The sequence below is a fragment of the Prionailurus bengalensis genome, chromosome D1, assembly GCF_016509475.1.
Source record: "Prionailurus bengalensis isolate Pbe53 chromosome D1, Fcat_Pben_1.1_paternal_pri, whole genome shotgun sequence".
In the NCBI taxonomy this organism is placed as follows: Eukaryota; Metazoa; Chordata; class Mammalia; order Carnivora; family Felidae; genus Prionailurus; species Prionailurus bengalensis.
In genome coordinates, this window is record NC_057346.1 from 49110991 (window position 1) to 49131919 (window position 20929).

The 20929-nt window shown below is 36.6% G+C and overlaps 1 protein-coding gene across 24 annotated transcripts in view; it reads left to right on the forward strand.

Moving 5' to 3' along the window:
- DLG2 (discs large MAGUK scaffold protein 2) overlaps positions 1–20929 on the forward strand; it is a 2073554-nt gene that overhangs the window by 2029535 nt on the left and 23090 nt on the right. For 11 of the 24 annotated variants that reach the window (XM_043580064.1, XM_043580068.1, XM_043580072.1 and 8 more), the window contains 2 exons: positions 13830–13929; positions 17967–18008. In XM_043580064.1, the coding sequence (XP_043435999.1) occupies positions 13830–13929; positions 17967–18008 (142 nt within the window). Of the gene's footprint in view, positions 1–13829; positions 13930–14763; positions 14810–17966; positions 18009–20929 lie in introns of all 24 variants that reach the window. The other 13 variants (XM_043580067.1, XM_043580069.1, XM_043580087.1 and 10 more) reach the window with 3 other exon arrangements.

Here is a 20929-nt window from a genome sequence, read left to right on the forward strand (position 1 = left end):
CCCCAAGCCTAAACCCGCAGGCCCCTGTAGAGGTGGGAGCCCTGGAAACAACAGCCCAAATTAATCAGAAAATAAATACACCAATTTATGATTGCTACTAAGGGACACTGTAGTTTTGTTAAAGGTAAGGAGCTCTTCTTTCCCCCAACTTATCCCCAAGAGCTGATTGAACTTCTGGGTTTACCCCCTTCTTAGTAAAGGACAAAGTGCACATTCAGCACATAAAGGACTTAATTGGATCACTATTTCTAAAATGTGAAAACAATATAACCACCATTTACTGAAGGTTATTTATAAGCCAGGCATTTTGGTAAATAAATTGTAAGGACTTTTTTCATTCATTCCTCACAACAACCCTATTAGATGAGGACTACATAAGGACCTCTTTTTTTTTTTAAGTTTATTTATTTTGAGAGAGAGAGAGGTGAGGGAGGGGCAGAGGGAGAGAAAGAAAGAATCCCATACTCAGCACAGAACCTGACACGGGGCTTGAACTCACAAACTGTAAGATCATGATCTGAGCCAAACTCAAAAGTCAGATGCTTAAACCACTGAGCCACCCAGGTGCCCCTAAAAGGGCCTCTTTTAAAGAAAATAATCCTTCTGGTCTCCCCTAGTGTTGACTAAGTCTTTTTATGATAATTTTTCCTAAATATATATAAATAAAATTAAGTAAAAATACCATATGCTTATAGCTCTTATCATCTATAATTAAAATAAATTTACAAATTAAATTATATATATTTAAGAGCACCTGGGTGGCTCAGTTGGTTAAGCGCCCAACTTTGATTCAGGTCATGATCTCGCAATTTGTGAGTTTGAACCCTGTGTCAGGCTCTGTGCTGACAGCTCAGAGCCTGGAGCCTGATTTGGATTCTGTGTCTCCCTCTCTCTCTGCCCCTACCCTGCTTGCTCTCTCTCTCTCCCTCTCTCTCTCTCTCTTTCTCAAAAATAAATAAACATTAAGAAAAAATTTAAATTATATATATTTAGTACTTATATATTACAAAAACAAAATTCAAAATCATAATGTCGATGTCGTTGGTGATGCTTCAGTAACACTAAATCTTCACCTGCTGTGTAAACCTGGTAGTGGCTGCTATATGGACATTTCTTTTGAGTTGTCTGGGCTGGGTGTGAGGTCAAGACTCGGTTCTCACACCACTGTCTCTCTAAGGGATACCCACTGCAAAACCAATGAGGGCCCAGGCTGGCCCTCACTCCTCACCTTTTACCTACCCCTAGCTCAGACCCCGCAGGAGTTGCTGACTGAATGATTATGGAGCTGGGTTACCACAGGACAGATGCCCTCTGTGGCTGAATTCAGTCTCAACAGTTTTCCTTGCCTGCCTCCCTAGGCAATGCTCAGCTGTACTCCCTTGGCGTTGTGTGCAGATATGTGCCTAGAGCAACACCTCTCTCTATCCCCCATCCAAACTGAATTATGCTATTTTTAATATACTGTGCACTGAGAAACCCAAGGAATAAGCTTTCTTTATTTCTTTTTCATTTAATAGTAGGATCTCCCCTGTGATGAAAATGCATAAGACTTTGATGGGGAGATTCTGCAACTTCTCTGTCAGCTGCAAAATTCTCCTTCTTTAACGTTTATAATCCTAATACTTGAAGTTGCTGATAAAGTGATAAAAGAATCATTCTGAACTCTATATGTGATTTCTGTAGAATGATTTATACTGATCAATTATTGCTTGCTTACTTCTTGAACACAAGCAAACATTCAGTAGCACTGGGTGTAACTGAGGGGTTCACAGTGCAGGCCAGACCTGCCTCTTGAGCATCTTTCCCACCATTTGTCTGATCCCCACTCTCCCCTAAATCCTACACTCCATCCAGAAAGCTTCATAGGATTAGGGAAGAGTGGAGGGGAAACCAGGTGGCTTTTGCGCCCCCTGTTGGGCAGGACTTTCCTCTGCCTGAACCGAGCTTTGCTATCTAGCTCCACCTGCAGTCTCCTATTCATTCTTTAAATCCCACTAAAAGCGGTGCCCCTGGGCCTTCTCCAGCTTCCCCAGTGATCCTAGCTCCCTCCTCAGTACCCTCTTATATACACCTCCATGGTAGCAATTATAACACAACATGGTAATGATTTTCTTAAACTGTGAGCTCTTCATTTTGTGTTCCCAATTATAGCCACATATGGCCATATTCCATATTGTAGCCATATTGCCACAGAAGGGACACACCTGGGGGACAAAACTCATCCCACATACCATTCAGCAAGAGCAAGCCTGATAAAGTGAGCTTTTGCAATTCCCTTTCCCAGACCCTTTTGCCATTGGATGCCTGAATATAGTATTTGGCAAAAACAATAAATGCTTTTGGAACAAAAAATAATTATCATTTATTGAACACTTACCATGGCTAAGCTCATACATACCTGGTTGTATTCAACACTACAATAGCCCATGGTGGAGGTATTGGTATCCCACTCCTTTGGAGTCTTCAAGTAATGGATATTGCTGTCAAATGTAGTATCTCCTACCAGGACTGACACTCTCCAGCCCCTGAAATGAGAATGGGTAATAATTAAGAATGTTTTTTATTACATGCTATTTCCTGGCACTGTGCTATGTGATGCAAATGCATTTTCTTATAAGCAGAACACAACTGCTATGTGAATAGTATGTCCAAATAAGGTGAAAATACTCTTTCCCTTGAGCCAGGATAGTAGCAAGAAGAATGGAGAAGAAGTGACAGAAATGTGTAAGTAAGGAATGAAGGATGATTGCCAAGTTTATGGTGAAAGCTGAGGAGAAGAATTCTTCCCTAAGCTCAATAAACATGCTCTTTGGTTTTAAAGTGACAATCAGTTACAGTGACAGACTCACCTGGTGTTTCCTATAGAAATAACAATGAACCTGCTTGGCTGTCACTGAACATGAATAAGAAAGGTTTGTGGGGAGGGTGGGGGAATGGAGAGGGAGAGAGAGAGTGTGAGAGTGTTTGTAAATAGAAGTGTTGGGGGTTTTTAAGGTGTTTTTATTCCCTTGAGGTGTGTGTGTGTGTGTGTGTGTGTGTGTGTGTGTGTCATGGCTTTTATCTGTGCACTCTAAAATCTTAGAGAAATTCAGATCCTCGCCAAGTGAAAATCTGCAATTTTATCAGCTACTATGTGAAGTGTAGCAAGCAGTGTTCAATTTTTCTTTCCCCAAAAAAATGTATTACTGAGAAATCCTTGGGCCACACATATCTCTCACATTGGAACTACGATCCCCTCCCCTCACGAGTGCTACCTGTCTTAGAAAACACAGTCCACTAGCATATAGCATATGAAGTGCACCTCAAAGGAAATGTGTAGATGGAAGGCTCTGTGTGGGCCGAACAAAAGTGCCCCAGACAGAAACACCTTTCCACTCCTCTAACACACTACCTAACTGCCAGTGAGAGTTCTAACCCCCAGCCCCCTGTGACTCCATCCTGCTAAAATGGGGTTTCTCCTCACCCAGGTAGGGTAAATCAGCTTACAGCTTCCCTGCTGGCCTCCTGGGATCATATCACCTTCAGCGTAAGTGTGTAGAACCAGCTAGTGAAGACTGACCTAAGGGATTACCACAAAGGAGAGGAGCCTTGGGGAAGTTGCAGAAGAACTGGCATTCCTGAGAATGAAGAAATAAAACTGAGGAGTGATGTGGTCCCTGCAAATGAACATAATACTTTGTACTACTAGAAAACATTCACTGTTATCAAAGCCCCTAGTGGACCCATCACAGAAATTGCCTGAGCCATTTGAAAGGAATAAAGCAACAGAGATTTGTTTTCAGAAATAAAGTATAAAATTCCACAGAAAATAATTTCCCTGCAGAAGTCCTCAGCAATGCTTACCATGACCGTGACCGTAACCGTATCCTGAAGCAGGGTGGAATGAATTCTTGGAATCTTTGCAGTGATAGGAAAGGCAGTGTTACATAGTAGTGAAAAACTCAACTCTGGAGCTAACTGCTTGGGAATGAAACTTTGCTCATCAATCGTAGCTATGTAAACGCTGGAGCAAATGACCAACATCTCTATACTTCAATTTCCTTATATATAAAGTGTAGACACAATTTGAAGTCACTAAATAGGAGTTCATGATATGTGTAAAGCACTTAGAATGAGAATCCATGTAAATCACTTATAAAAGTACCTGCCATGGGGTGCCTGGGTGACTCAGTTGATTGCATATCCAACTTCGACTCAGGTCATGATCTTTCAGTCCATGAGTTAGAGCCCCTTGTCAGGCTCGGTGCTAACAGCTCAGAGCCTGGACCCTGTTTCGGATTCTGGTGTCTCTCTCTGCCCCTCCCCCGCTTGGCACTCTGCCTCTCTCTCAAAGATAAATAAACATTTAAAAAACATTTTTTTAAAGAAGTACCTGCCATGTAGGTTAGCATTTAACAAATGTTAGTTTTTTTAAAAATGCTATTATGGGGAGCCTGGCTGGCTTAGTCAGTAGAGCATGCAACTCTTGATCTCAGGATAGCTATAAATTTCCCTCTTAAGTACTGCTTTAGTGGCAACCCATAAATTTTCATATCTTGTCTCTTTATTCTCATTCATTTAAAACTATTTTCTGGGGCATCTCAGTGGCTCAGTCAGTTAAGCGTCTGCTCCTTATTTCAGCTCAGGTCATGATGGTTCATGAGATCAAACCCCGCTTCAGGTTCTGCACTGTCTCCTCAGAGCCTGCATGGGATCTCTCCCTCCTCTCTCTCTGCCCCTCCCCCATACTCTGTCTCTCTATCTCTCTCTATATATATCTTCCTAAATAAATGAAAATTAAAAATATAAAAATAAAAATATTTTCTAGTTCCCTTGTAATTTCTTTCTTGACCTATTGGCTAGTTAGAAGAGTACTGTTGTTCTGTTTTCTTTTGTTTTTAATTTTCACATGTTTGGGGATTTCCTAAATTTCTTTTTGTTATTAATTTCTACTGTCTTTCCATTGTTATACATTCATTAAAGCTGATGCTTCCAAAGACTCCCTAACAATATGGGAAGTTGCTTCTGTCCTCATTAAAATAATTGACTCCCATTTAGTGAGCTTTACTAAGTGTCAGGCACTATGATAAGAGCATATCACATTATCGCATTTAAATACTCAGAACTGAGACCCATAGATTAAATAGCATTGCTAAGGTCATACAGCTAAATTTCAAAACACTTTCCCATAAGACTTTACTATATGTTATCGTAGTTAATAAAAACAAATCAATTTAAAATTCTGTAGACCATATCATACAACTAAAGTTAAGCAGAATAATTTCTTCAAAAACAAAGAAACAATAATGTTAAAAGTGATTTGTTTCTCATAATGAGATGACAAGTAACTTTTTCTCTCTATTTCCTTTTAAATTTTTCTAAAGGAGACATACTTAATTTGTTGGTAGAAAAAGTATTTTTAACAAACTAGCCTATTAGTTAGGAAAAGGAATAAAACTTAAGGGGAAAAGTTAGAAAAGAAAAATCAAATGGTAAATTTTATTGAAGGTATTAATACTACTAAAATCCTTTAAAATTTCTATTTATTCAATTATGGACCATAGAGCTAAAAATGTAATACTATGCAAAAATGCAAACATATGAATAGCTGAGCCACCACATTTTTATTACTAGTAATAAACAGCAAATAAAAGTAAATCAGGTTATAGAGCATAGAATTATGTGATGAAATTCATGAGAAAAACAAATTCTAAGAGATAATAACTGCAGAGAAATGCAAAAAATTCAAATATCATTCATTTGACTATGGCCTTATCCTTCCATTATTTCTCCCCCCCCCCTTTTTCCAGATATTTGTTGTTCCTCCTGCTCCTCCTCCTCCTTCTCCTCCCTCTCCTTTTTTTGCCAGAAGTTTCTCCCCATATTACCAAAGGGAGTCATCACTCAAAACTTTGGTTCATACATTCATTTGATGAATATTTATTGGGTACCTACTATGAGCTAGATCCTGGAGATACAGAAACAAAAATGATACGGTATGTGTTCTAAGATCAGAGTGGCATTCACTGTGACCAGTTATTCATGAGAAGGGTAAAGGGGAAAGTGTCCCCATAACTACCACTTGGGTCAAGAGATAGTTGATATATCTCTATATATTTAAGAGAGTAGCCTAGGTTAAAAATATATTTTGGGTAAGTGTCGTGGTTCTGGTTCTAACCATGATAAAGATAGATGGATAAAGACATAGTTCATACTTCCACAACCACTGACTCGAATTCTATCGTCATAGTTTGCCTGTTCTGGAACTTCTTATCAATGAAGTCATACATAAGTACTCTTTTGTGTCTGCCTTCTATCACTCAGCATAATGCTTTTGAGATTCATCGATGTTGTTGCTTTTTATTGGTGAAGTAGTTCAATCTTCTTTATTGTTTTGTAGCAATAACAATATATTATGTGTATGAGTATACCACAGTTTATGACTTCCCCTGTTGGTGGATATTAGGGTTGTTTCTTGTTTGGGGTCAATATAAATATTCTTGTACATGCCTTTTGTGGACATATGTTTTTCTCTTGAGTAAATATCTATGGGTTAATTTCTGAATCATAGGTTAGCTATATGACTAACTTTATAAGAAACTGCCAAACTATTTTCCAAAGTGACTATACCATTTTACATTCCCACCAACAATTTTTAAGAGAGTTCTACTTGCTTCACATCCTTACCAACACTTAATATGGTTAGTCTTTTTAATATTATCCACTCTAGTGGGTATGAGGTGGTATCTTGCTTTGGCTTTAATTTGCTTTGCTCTGATGACTAAGGATGTTTTTCATATGTTTTTGACCAGTTGTATACCTTATGTTAAGTATCCTATCAAGTCTTTTGCCCATTTTCTATTGGATGTTTTTTTCTTTTTATTGTTCAGTTGTAGGAGTTTTTAAATATTCAGAATAAAAATCCTTTGTCGGGTATATGTATTGTAAATATTTTTTCCCCATTTGTGGATTGTCTTTTCACTTTCTTAATGACCTCTTTTGAATAGCAGAAGTTGTTAACTATGATGAAATCTAATTTATCGTTTTTTTGTTATCATTTGTGCTTTTATGTTATATCCAAGGGATTTTTGCCTATCTCAAATTACAAATATGTTCTATATTTTCTTCTAAAAATTTTATAATTTAAGATTTTAGAATTGGGTCTGCAATTCATCTCTAGAGAATTTTTGTGTGTGGCATAAGTTATGAATCAAAGTTCATTATTCCATATAAATACATAGGAAGAATATAATTATGAATCTCTTGTACCTATTACTCACCTTCAACAATTAACAAACCATGAACAGTCTTGTTTTATACATTCTCATGTATATTTGAAAAATTACAATCATTTTAGTTATTGTTATGATCCAGAATTTAATCCAGGGCCACACTTCGTTAATGTCCTTTAATCTAGAATGGTTCCTTAGCTCTACATGTTTTTCAAGATACTAGCATTTTAAGAGGATGTCTCTTAATTTTAATTTTTTGGATTATTTCTTCATGGTTAGTTCCCTCTAATGCATTATTGGCAGGAATGCTACATCAGTGATATTGTATACATCTCAGTGCTTTCCATCAGGAGGCACATGGTGTCAGGTTATCTCACTTTTTGGTGATACTAAGTTTGATCACTTGGTTAAGGTGATATCTGCCAGATAACTCTACTAGAAAGGCACCTTTACTCACCTCTTTCATAATTAAATACCTGTGAGAAGATAATTATCATGTTCCTCAAAAAATTTTCAATTAATAGTCAACCATGGATGATTCTTGCCTGAATCAATTATTACAGTAGCTGAAAAATGGTGATTTTCTGACTTTACCATTCCTTCTATAGCTGTCATTCTATTCTACTATAACAAAGAACTTTCTCTTCCTTCTCATTTTGGATTAGTTAATTTAGATATTTTTGGTAATTTGCCTGGACTCATGAATTTCTTTTTAATTCAATGTGTAGTACTCCATTACTGTTACTATTCATTTTAATATTTAAATTGTCTAGATTTCACTGGTGTGATCCTTTTAAACTGACTTAGGTGTCCTTTTGACATGGCATCATTAGTTTTAGGTTTTTTAAACTTAGTATTGATTTTGTGTTTATGTTAGGACTTCTTACTTTCTAGTCCAACAAAGTGTTTCAGACTCACCTTATGCTTTCCCTGCTGATGGAATAAACCATTTCTTCAAAAAAAAAAATTAGTTCCTTTTTTGGGGAAACAAAAACTTCCTTATTTAGGAATCAAAATCTGAGGACCAAGTGTGCTTTTTGCTCCTAGAGTATCATTACATCTAGGCTCCTTTTGTGGACAAAGAGAGGAAATAACGTTTTTTTGGAAAATCATAAGTTCATATTGGATGCCTTTAATTACTATTCACCATCATATGATTCTTCCTCTCCTTCCTCCATCCTACAGTTGTAGCTCACTCTTAATTCTATCTTTAGAATATATTATGAGGGTACTCACAATATTATGGTCCTCTCATATTTTCTGAAGCAAATGCAGTGTGTCAAATCATTTCAACTGTAAATATATCAATATGGCATGACCACAATGCCATTATCACACATAAAATTTACCCATTACTGAATTAACAAATATCCTGTCTTTTTTCAGGTCTCAAATTGACTCATAAATACAATAATTGCTTTTTTGTTGTTTTGTTTTGTTTTGTTGTTTTGTTTTGTTTTGTTTTGTTTTAAAATGTGTTTGTTTAAGCCAGAATGAAATCTATTGTAGTTGATCCATCCTAAGTCTCTTCTGATTTATATGTTTTCCTTCCATTATTTTTCGTTTTCTTTCAATTTTTGTGTTTAAGAAACCAGGCCATTTGTTTTATAGAATTTGTTCCAGATTTTCCTGATAGCATAATCTATCACGTTTCTCTGTCTCTTTATTTCTAGAAACTGGCAGTTGGATGAAAGGTTGAATTATATTCAGATTCACTGGGGAGAGAAGGGTTTTGTTTTGGTTTCTTTTCTTCTGAGAATAGAGGTTTATAAAACTACTCTGTAGTAGTATTTTGTTCTCCCTTCAGGAAGCATATATCATCTGGTTGTCTTTTATTTACATGTGTGATGTTACCAGCTATTGATGCTCAATGCCTAGATCCATTAATTTATTAGGATTGAAAATGGAACCCTTTTTGAATTGGACAATATTATAGACACACATATGTATGCGTACATCCATATAGACACATTTCTGGGAACAGCTGTATCTAAAGCCAACTCTTGGCTTTCCTTTAACAGCCTATTTGTTTCATTCTTACTCATTCTTGAGCCTCTTTTGTTATATACAGTTCTCGTTTCTGTACAAAACCAGGATATATATGTAATACAAAATGATTGCCCAAATTTATAGTAACAGTTTTCCAAAGGGAATACAGTTATCTTAGAGGAGGGAAGACAAGAATGAATTAAGAGGAAAGAAGCATTTATAAAAGATAAGGAGGCCACAAAAAGTGTGTATCTGGGCTCCGTATAAATTTAAATCTAAATTCTTCCTGGGGAACATTCATATCACAAAGGCAACATTTTAGAGCTAGGAAACATTTGATATTTGAAAAATTAGAACAGGAAGATGAGAAGAGAAACTGAAACATGCCCCTAGTTTTAAAGTTTTCTGGATGAAAAGAATAAAAAATATATCAATTCACTCATGTGTCTGTAAGAACATGGGATTCAAGTGGAAGAAGGAGCAATTTGAGTTTTTTGGGTTTTTTTTCCTTTCTTTCTTTCAGCAATGCCATTACAACTTAGGGTCATGCTGGGCAGTTTCATACCACTTGACCTAACAACTTAGAGATATTTAAGTGACAGTGATAATATGCTGACTCCTTGTATGGCTGCTCTAATGTCTGTCACAACATGAAAGGTATTCATTTAACAGAGGAAGAGCAGAATCAGATAAACAAGGCATGTGTATCAGATTGATTGCAAGGGTTGGGGGAGTGTGTTTTCCTCTCATTCAATTCAAGATAAGAAATATTCACTCCAAATAAAATTTCAAACATGCTGTGTTTGTTTCCTCCCATTCCATGATGTAGGGGTTGGGGAGAGGTTCCTTTTTTCTAAAGGCTTTATTGAGATATAATTCACATAGTATACAATTCACCCACTTAAAATGTACAATTCAATGTTTTTTAGTAGATTCATAGGGTTATGCAACCATCACCACAATCTAATTTTAGAACATTGCATCTCCCCTAAAACTAACACCATATTCATCAGCTTTCACTACCCACTCTCTGTATACCCCATCCCCAACCCTAACCAACCACTAATCTACTTTGTCTCTATAGATTTGCCTGTTATGGACAATCAACTTTTAAATTGCCATTCATAGCTTGTCCCACTGAAATTCTTTTTTTATTTCATTTTTTTACATTATCATAAGAACAAGAACAATAGCGTAGAGTCCTCCAAAACATGAATGGGTATCCAAAAAAAAAACTGTAACAGAATAACCCACGAAACTATTGTTGGATCCAATAGCACCTGATGGCTTAAATAAATAACTGCCAAGCAATGAACCTGTAGGAATGATGACAAATTATAGTCTTATGAGAGTCAAATGGTAATAATTTTAAATATCAATTTGAAACAGGCTTGATTTACAGAAGGTTTTCTGGCTCATAAGAACAGCAATTTTGGAAATCAGTAATATTTGCAAATTCAAATCCTGACTTTACCTCTCATTGACTATGCGACTCTGGACAAGTAACAGAAGATTTGCAAACTTCATTTTCCTCCTCTGCAACATGAGAATAATGATGATACCAACCTCATGAAGTTAGTGTGGAGATTAGCACATGCAGAGCTTTTAGAACAACCCTGGAGCATAATAAGTGCTCCATAAATTGTAGTTGTTGTTGTATCACTTTTGTTCATAAGAACTCAATACTTCACAGGTCAAATTCTAAAATGGAATTCTTAGATATGCCAACTTGCCACTTTACACACGTGATTGGTATTTTCAAAGTCTCTGTTCAAAGAAGTTTCCTGCCATGAAAGCATTAGATCGAGATTGAAGATACTGCAATGTAGAGAAAAAAATTGACCAACTATGATATACAGAGATGCAAACCAGCCTTCAGCTGCTTTAGAGCCATGTGTTCTATAAATAGTAAAAGTGCTAATTTATTATTCTCACTTAACAATCATGTAACAGAATTTCCTTTTTTAAGTTAAAAAAAATTAACAGAAACAAAAGTTTATATAATGGTATTATACATGTCTAATAAAAAATAAAGACTAGTGTTAGAGCATTATAAACCACATATATAACCTCTTGGATTTGAAATGTTTAACTAAGACCCTAAATGTGTGACTTTTAAGTCTATGAGTGTGAATGGAAATTGTGATTTGGTTTTGTATCCGTAAATGTAAGTCGGTTTAACCACCGATGACTCTATTACCTTCTCTTTAATTCTAACACAAAATGACTGTGGGTAATAAGACTAATGCATTAGATAATTTAATTTTGAGGAATTATTATGTTTTTTCTGTTCTTTTAAGATGTGGTGCTAAATATTATTATATCCCAATCAGGTGACTCATGATATACAACATTTTCATACTTGGGAAATGTTAACACATTACAGTCCTTGCTTTGAAAAGAGAAAAGAATTAATCACAGACAACACATTTTCATTTCCTTTGACCCCATGAGACAAGCTAAATGATGTGGTTTGCATGTGGCCCCATTTTGGCCCTCAAACGCCTCCACACTGTCCATCTGTGTCTACATTTTAGCCCCAGGCTTTACTTCTTTGGGCATTGTTTCGTATTTGCATGAAAGTCTGTAAAATATTTTTTTTTTGCATGACAAGCCATCCATGATGTTGAAGTTAAATGTCTAACATATCTTGCGATATCACATGTCATTAATTCTTACATAATTTTTTTCTTTTATTTTCAGTTACTGAAGTTTAAATATGCTTGAAATGTAAAAGTGGCATGAAACTGGAGTGATGCAAGAATGTTTAATGTTCCTTTAAGGACTTGCCATTTTTTAGCTGGGAAAATCTGGGGGGAGTTCCCAGCCTTGTCTTCGGACACAAATCCTTTGGACACAAATTATGGCAAAACTATATGGAACCTAAGTGCTGTCAACAGAGTAATAAATTCTGAAGCAATACTTCTTTCTATCCTGAGAATGTATTTCTAATACTTGACATAATAAGTATAAAATATGTTCCCTAGTTTCAAAAATTCTTAAGTATTTGATTTATTGTTTTTCCTTAAAGCTTTCTTAATGGAACATAAAATTAAGCTCCACTGATTTTGGTGAAGTTCCCAGCACCCAAAAAAGTAACAAGTTCCTGAATGACAGCACCAAAATTTTAGCACTTTAATGTTTCCTAAGTAAACATGACTACCAAAATGGATATTTGAGAGCGCATGAGTATACAAAGAAGATGAGTTATTTACACTACTTAGTCAAGCTTCAGATCAATAGGGCATGCAACTAATTCCCACCAATGGGCCAAAATACATACATCCAAACACGTACTTTTTCTTCCAAGTAGTCACCATGTTGTCCCTACATTTATTACTACCAGCTGCCATTGCTAAAACTATTTTAGAATACCCCTTGCCAGATTACCTTCGTAGTCTTTGGCGCATTCCTTTTAATACCTACATGGTAACAAGTCTCCCTCTTTGGAGAGTGACTCACAAAGCCAGTCAAATAAGGATGATAATCAAGCTGGTGAAACACTTTTTTTAAATGATATGTGAACATGAAATTACAAAGACCTGCATCACCTACAGCTTGTAAAAATGATGGTGAACACATGTCCCAAAGAAGAACCCCACAAAGCTTCTACATAACAGCAAGAGTGGGAATAAATGAAATTTTCTTAAAGAGTTTTCTAGGCAAGCAAATGAATAACTTCAAATTTATTTTATTATGTATATCTGTATTACTTTTAATTCAGCCTCATTTTACATTTTTAAGAAGGGTCCTTCTTAAAGTATTTTTTATCATGTCAGAATGTAGATGAATAACCATGATTTCTCCCTCGCCTGAGTGAATATCAAGTTACTATTTTCCAATATCGGATTTTAGTTGACAGTGTCCTAGCTGTCACCAACTAGCTCTGTGATATCAGCAAGGGACTCAGCTTTGCTGTTGCCTCTAGCCCCCTGTCTACAAAATGAGGGCGTGGGGCTCGTATGTCTTTAAAATCTCTTTTGAAAGAATAATTATCATATATCTATGTGTAACACTATATTTGTCATATATCATAAATCCACACACTTGTCTGTGTGTTTTCAATTAAGTCCAAGCTGAAGTAACTCAAATGCAACTTATTAGAAATGATGTCCAGGCACTGATGTGTCTAGTATCTCTAAGAAAGTCTTTTCTCCCTGATAGTAATGATGACGATAAAGATCTCATTTGTATAGCACTTTTGTTTCTCCTGCATTACTTAAGTCTCACATCCTAAGAGCTGCTATCATTATCCTCATTATACAGATGAAGAAGATTTTGAGGTCTAGAGAGATTCAGTTACCCATCTAAGGTGATGGGCTAGCCCACTGCAGAGCCAGGACAGAGGCTCCTGGTCTTCTGCTTCCAATTTAAGGCTCTTTTCCTCCATCATCATTTACCTGCAACCAGTCTTTTCATTAGGAGGCAGTTTTTCCAAAGTGTCATCATTCAGAATTTACACTCCTTGAAAATAAAATCTACTGTTAAGGACCCTCTGACACCTCTTTAGACTATCCCCTTGCGTCACTACAGCTCTCTCTGCTTTTACAAACTAGTTGTTTTGTCAGCATGAGTGTGACAACAATTAGACGTCCCCTGTTTTTGCCCCATGCCTTTTCTCCTTCACAGTCATTCAATGACAAGCGTAAAAAGAGCTTCATCTTTTCACGAAAATTCCCATTCTACAAGAACAAGGAGCAGAGTGAGCAGGAAACCAGTGATCCTGAACGTAAGTAGATTCTCGAAGAGAATGTCACATGCAACACAAGAGAAAAATATTCTTCACGGGCAACACGCATGATGTAGGCTCCCCCCACGCCACACGCCTAGGCAAACAAACACGGCAGGCAGGCAGGTCAGGGCTTACTACTGTGACCAGTGTTTGGCTGCAGTCTGGATCCTTCCCTTGATGTGGCTCTTCTTTGCAGAATGCATGGGAGAGGGACTTCAGGAAGCTTGGACTTTGCTTCCAACCAGAATTTTTCTGTGACCAGGGCTGGGTTTGTCTCTTCTATCATACAGCTCTTGAGGGCTTGAGACGAATTCTTTTCTGAACAGAAATACCAGATTCCATTGCCACATGTATGTTTTGGAATTCTAGCTCATTGGGAGTGATTAAATTCTCTCTACTGATTGCTAGCACCATGTTTACACTCTTCCAGCCAGTGTTAAACACTTACTGAGCAGCGGGCTTGTCCTGGTGGATACTAAATCTAAGAATTTGTTTTGAAACTTGGAGTGGACCATTGCTCTAAGTGGCACATTTCTGTGGCAACATGAACAGTGGGCAAAAATGGCCTTTGGCGAATCTTCCTCTTTTTTATAACAGTCTTCTGATCTTTTTTTTTAACTAACAATCTTTTGAGTTGCTTTACAAATCTTTGAGTCTCAGCCCGGGGAGTTTGGGGTGAAAGTCGTTTCAAAAGAAGAGAGAGTGGGATCCAGATTGCTTAGGCAACATGGTCTGTCATGGTAGTATCCATTTCAACTCCACTGACTTCTTCCTTCCTCTTCCGTGGCTGTTCTTCCTCTCTCATTGCTCTCTCTGGGGACTTCCATGCAGGACATCCCCGGATTAGGTGACGACGGTTATGGAACAAAGACTCTGAGTAAGTTCCCAGGAATGGTCACTGTAACTTTTCTTTTCTTTTCCTTTCCTTTTGAGTTTGGCTTTTGTTCCTTTTCTTGAGGGCCTTTCACTCCTAGCATGCACAAGATACGAGTTTTATGTTACCTAGCTGTGAATGCTCCTCCAGAGTAATTTCAACCGTTTTGTTCTGCATGTCAGCATTGAAAAGCAAAGTGTGTCAGGCACTGTAACTTCTGTTGCAGTTCACACCTTCCCTTTCTGACCGTGTGATGTGGCCAACATGGTCCTGATGCCAACATGGCATCCCTTGCTCTACCGCCTAACACCTCCCAGAGAGCAAGAAGCCATGTTGAAAGAAAGGGCGAGCTAAATGTTTAGAACAAGAAAGCAGAAATGTACTTTATGTCCTTTCTTCTGCCTTTTTACCCAGAAATATTTAATGACCTTGCCAACTTCCATAATTGGGGTGTACTTTGCTATTAGTAAAAGAGCTATTTTATTGTCAAAAGGAACATGCATTCTCAAAAAATAAACATTAAGCTATTTGATCTTCCATGGGTAATTCTTTGTTATTAACTACGGTTGATTTTTTTCCCCGACTTGCAGTGATCCTGCTTGGCACGTTTGTATGATAAAATTTTAGATATGTATTAATATGTTTTTCTATCAGTCATTTATTAGCTGTATTACATCATCAGGTCTTCATTCTATAGTATAGAGTGCAAAATAAAGTATATTAAACCTTTAAATTTTCTAGTTATTAATGCCTTAGTCTGTGTCTCATTGCACTGAGCAGTAAAAAATAATAATCCTGTGTTAATCTACTATGCTATAATTTTTCTCTCTGTAATACTAACACCATTGTATAGGCACCAATGAAATAAGAACAGTATTGTGTCTTTTGCAGCTGTATCACATGTTCATTTTTTTGGTTGATTTCGTTTTGTTTTAATTTAACAGCTATGGGCAATATTCTTAGAAGCTGTTCATTTCATTTGTATTAAACAAAATAGCATTGAGCTGGACTTTGTTTTCAAGAGCTGTTTCTATAACCCTGTGTAATGATATGCTTCATCCTTCAGATTGTTAATTTGGACTCTTTTTTTAGATATATATGTAGAAAACAAAATCTGATCAAGAGTAACTACTGATCTTTTTGAAAGATGAAAACTTTATCTGTGAGTCTCTATATGGAGTATGTCATAAAATTTTTCTTGAATTAGTGGCTAAAGTTCAGGTATTGATTTCAACATTACCTGGACAGCATCAAGTACCACCAGTTTCTAGATTTTCAACTGGGGTCGGTGGGGGGAGGGGAAGCATTTTGATATATTGTTAATAAATGAACATCACTAAAAAGTAGCTGTTATTAGAATGTCAAAAATTTGAGTGATGACCTTTTAAATCCAGAATGTGCAAATGTTTGTTTACTTTTTAAAAATTGAACAGATTTCACTAAATTTATTTGCCAGTTAACGCTATTATTAGCCATAATTTGCACTTTAGCTTGAACATATTTTCAATTTCTCTTTACATACAAAGTGGAAAAATTCTGTTATACAATATCTTGATAATAAGAGAGATTGGCTAAGCAAAACACTGAATAGCGTAGCTTCATTCTTAGTTAAAGTAAAAAAAAAAAAAAAGACTAAAAACCCTGTCATCCCCAATTCAAGGTACTTGAGATAATCATGTACATGAAGATACACCATTGTTGGGTGTGTACCTTGACTTTTTTCAATAACAGAAAACAAATTCACATTTCTTTCCCTGGTGCCCCTTTGCACTTGTAAAATGTGTGCCTAAATTAGCAGTGTAGTCCTGGTCATACGTGCACCAACACAAAGAGAAATAATTCATGTGATTTTGTGATTTTAACTCATGTTTTGGTTTTCCTTGGTTTCATTCTCTAAAACTAATCCTTCTAGGATGTATTAATTAACTTAATTTTGAGAATCCTTTCACAATATATACACATATCCCATTATCACATTGTATACTTTTATTACAATTTATTTGTCAATTACACCTCAATAAAGCTACAAAAAAAATCCATTCAATTCATGAGAACGTACAAATACGTTTTAAAGCACTTTTTTACTGTTAGAGAATAATGTTATATATTCTTTTCCTTTTTGAAAAAATGTACAACAGTTGCCACTTTTTAAAAGCCTGAGTTTATTGCTGATGAGCATCAGAAGTCAGTCACGTATTCCTCATTTAATTAACCTGATATACAAAGAATTTGATAAGTTAATGAATTTATCTTCTATAACTTAATACAGAGTGCAAATAAAATGATTTGGGGACATAAAGTCTCTAAATATGGCACATAGATCTCTGTTACATCAGCTAAACTGTGTTTTCATGAAAAAAAAATTTGACATATCACTGTACAAGCAAGTTATTTAACATGAACTAAAAGCATATTTCATGCCAAGAACTGTGTTTGGTATCAGACCATTTATCCCCTGCCTGTTTCATTCCTCCAGAACCTAATAGCTATCCAAGCAAGAATCTTAAAAATAAAATCAAGAAGATATTAAGCTGATTCATAAATCATTTTTCAGTGACTCATTTCTTCCTCCAAGATTTTCTCCTCACTCACTGAAGCAGGAAAAGTCTTCAATAGTCCCTTTTCATCCTGAGAATTAGTTTCGGAAGCATCTATGTAGAAATAAATTTCAAGGGATCAACTGGCAATGTGAAATGCAATATTCCAGCAAAATACCTAAAGGCTAAAATAGAGAAACAAAAAGCTTGTAAGAAAACAATGTCTACACACCAGAAGCTTCTGAACTTAGAGTCAGGAAACGGTCCAGCTGAGACACATTGACCTTTGTAACATGAAACTGGAAAATCAGTCCCGTATGAATGGGGTTAAAGTATTTAAAAAAAGAAAAGTGCTTAGATGGACATTATACATTTTTTGTGATTAAAGGTGCTTTCCTGTTTACTAAAAAGAAGCCCCAGCAATCAAGTAGCAGCTTCCTGTAAAATGGAGATAAAGTTTTCATCTTTTGTATCTTATGGAGTTTTCTTAATGCCGTCTCTTCTGCAGCCTTTCCCTTGCCTTCTGCTTACACTTGTAGTAGCCATGCATGAATGTATTCCTTCGCGTTCTGGCTGCTCTCCAATGCTTGGTATTTCTTTAATTTGCTGTGCTGTTCTTGCAGAACATGTTTCTTCTAATGCCAGCGATAGCGAAAGTAGCTACCGTAAGTTATTGCTTTGGTTTGTGGTTCTTTCCTTTGCAATTGCTCCATTGCCTGTGGTGGTCACTTCAGATTTTTGCTGTTGTTGTGTTCCAATTGCTGCCCTTTATCATCCTCATCCAAAGCAAATGGCTTGAAATGAAATCGTCGTTTGATGTGGAAAGATACAAAAGACACTAGGGCCATCTGTGGACTCTTTTGTGATCTGTGCAGGCAGTAGCAGTCTTGCTAGTAAACAATTCCAGCCTCTGTTGGCTGCGGCCTGCTGATGCACTTCTCCCAGAGAAGATGGGAAAGTTCAACCTGGTGGACTTTGACATTCTGCCCCCTAACATAATTAAAACTCCCTGCAGGAGGGATGAAAAGTTTGATTTCCCTTCTCATTTTGCCTTTACTTTCTGTTCCTGGCTCCCCTTTGCGAGAGAAAGCTTGAGAAATTACAGTGTTCCTTTTAAATTGAGTGTGAACTTTTATATCTCTTCTCTCCTTGATTAATATTTTAAGGTAGATACTGTGATATATCTAACTTTATTTTTTTTGATGGTTGGGAAGTGATGAAAAAGTTTCATCCTCTAATGTTGAAGGAACTCACTTTTTTTTTTTTAAGTTAACAAATCTTGGATCAGAAAGCTTAACTTTCTGAAAAGGTAGGTGACAAAAATTATCTCTGGTCTTTTTTGGGTCACCTCAAGCCATTTGCTTAGTGTATAAAAATTTTCACCAAACACCAAGCAATCCCTGTGATGCATTCTTGTGGTTTCTTACCACCTCTTACTGGTTTTTGGTGACCAACGTAGGTACATATTACTACTGGGATCCTCACAACTTCTATAATATTTATTTGCCCTCCTTCATAAAATGGGTTTACTTAAAAGCAATTACTGAGGATATTAGAAAACTGCAGGCCCAATACAAATGATCCACAGATACCAAGAGAGAAATTGGTTGGGTTTTTTTCCCTTTTGAATCGTGTATTAATTAAAATTAAAACACTCTTTATTTTTTTCCTTCCATTACAGCATGGTTACGTTATAAAACCATGCCTTTTTTGTGGTGGAGTACCCACTGGTATTCTTGGAATGTGACAGATTCAATGTGGATTTTGAGAAAGACTTCATAGAATCAGATTGGTAACAAATAGAAAAAAGCACAAAAGAAGAAAAGTGCCAGATGGAGGGAGGGACCAGAGGAGGAAGATGAAATGAAAACAGATACCTTTGATCAATCAGATAATATTAGAACCACCTAATTTTCTTCCACAACAGAATGGCAAGTCTTATTGGTGAAAGGTATCAAAGGGTTCTTGTTCCCAACATGAGCCTTAATGTTTTTCCCTTCTTCCCACTCTTAAAATTTTATGATTTTCCCAAATTGGCAAAACACTTGCCTCCCCCTTCCCTTCATTGAATTTTAAAACAAAGAGAAACCAGGCCAAGAAAAAGTGACCAAAAATTGCCTTCCTGACACATGAGGTACCCTCAATTTAGTATAAGGAAAAATATAACTTGTGTGTAGGGTTTCACAGGACCAATGGCCCTAGTTTCTCTGATATTCCGTTCTGAGTGTTGTGCTTCCATCCTGCAGACACAGGTATAGAAAGGGGAAACATCATACCTTCTCCTTTCAATTCTCTTTACAGAAAGTAGATATAAGAACTATGCTTTTCTTTGTAAATCCTTCTTAGAGTATTTTAGAGGCCCCTGTTTTCTCTTTCAGGGGTAGGAATATTCTTCCCAGAATAATTAAGTTAGAAAAATTGGCCCAATGCTTTCAGCTGCTTAAGTTTTTGGGGGTGATGCTCTAAGATGATGTCAATAAGTCTTCATTATCAAATAGTAGGTGCACATAAATATTTACTGGGTGAATAAAATAAGCACTTGCAGCAGCTTGAATTATCTATGAGAAGAGAGAAGAATTGGAGCTGGACTCTATGACATTAGGAGAGCAAATGTAGAGTCCAATAATCTATATTGGCCTGGGTCTCATCTGAGGTTACAGTTCAGCCACTCAGATTGCTTTCTTCACAAATGAATAAAAGTAAGAACAGCCTTTGTTGTAGCTCAGAGGAAAAATTTCCATCTTTCCCCAGGATGGAAATATGAGGAATTATGGAGGATTATTCATTTATTCAGTCAACATCTACCATGCCATGCTCTCTTCACAGGCACCATGAGAGCCAGTATGAATCTCAACCAACTCTAGAACTCAGCACTCAAACAACAACAAAACACACAAAGTGCAGCAGTTTCTAGGGTAAAAGTCTTGCTGAAGAATAGGAGAGACTTCAGAGATGATTTCAAAGGAAGTGACCTTTGAGCTGAGTTTTGGAAAGATGAGGTGCTTGCCAGCTAGACAAGTTGAGGAAGAAATTTCCAGGTAGGGCAGTGGCAGGAAAGAAGGCATGGAGACTTGCAACATGCCATGGTTGGAACAGACATTGTTTTCAGAAAATTGCCATTTTGAAATCAAAATAACTGCATTTTTGTATTGAATTCCTGGGTTTTGCTGTAATTATGACTTTTATGTTTATGAACAGTAGTATAGACAAATACTATAAAGACCCTCGTTCACTGTTGTCCAGGTATTATTTTTTTACTCTTAGAACCATTCTGTGTCCACTCTGGGACACAGTGGCTTTAAAAGGTCAGTGGTCAAAAAAAAAGTCCCAGACCAGGATGTCTCAGAGCCCCAGAGGTACCATTCACACTGCATCCGGGACTCATGTTGTGACAACCTTAAGTGAAGCCACATGTATTTCCTGAGATATACACACATGCACACACACTTACACAAACCTCAATTTCTAATAAACAGCTCAGACATTTCCTGCACCATCTCAAGCATTATAAAAAAAGAATTTTTCAAAGCCCAACTGTACTAGCACTAGCTATAATCCAGTTAACTACAGCACACCTTGTGTAATT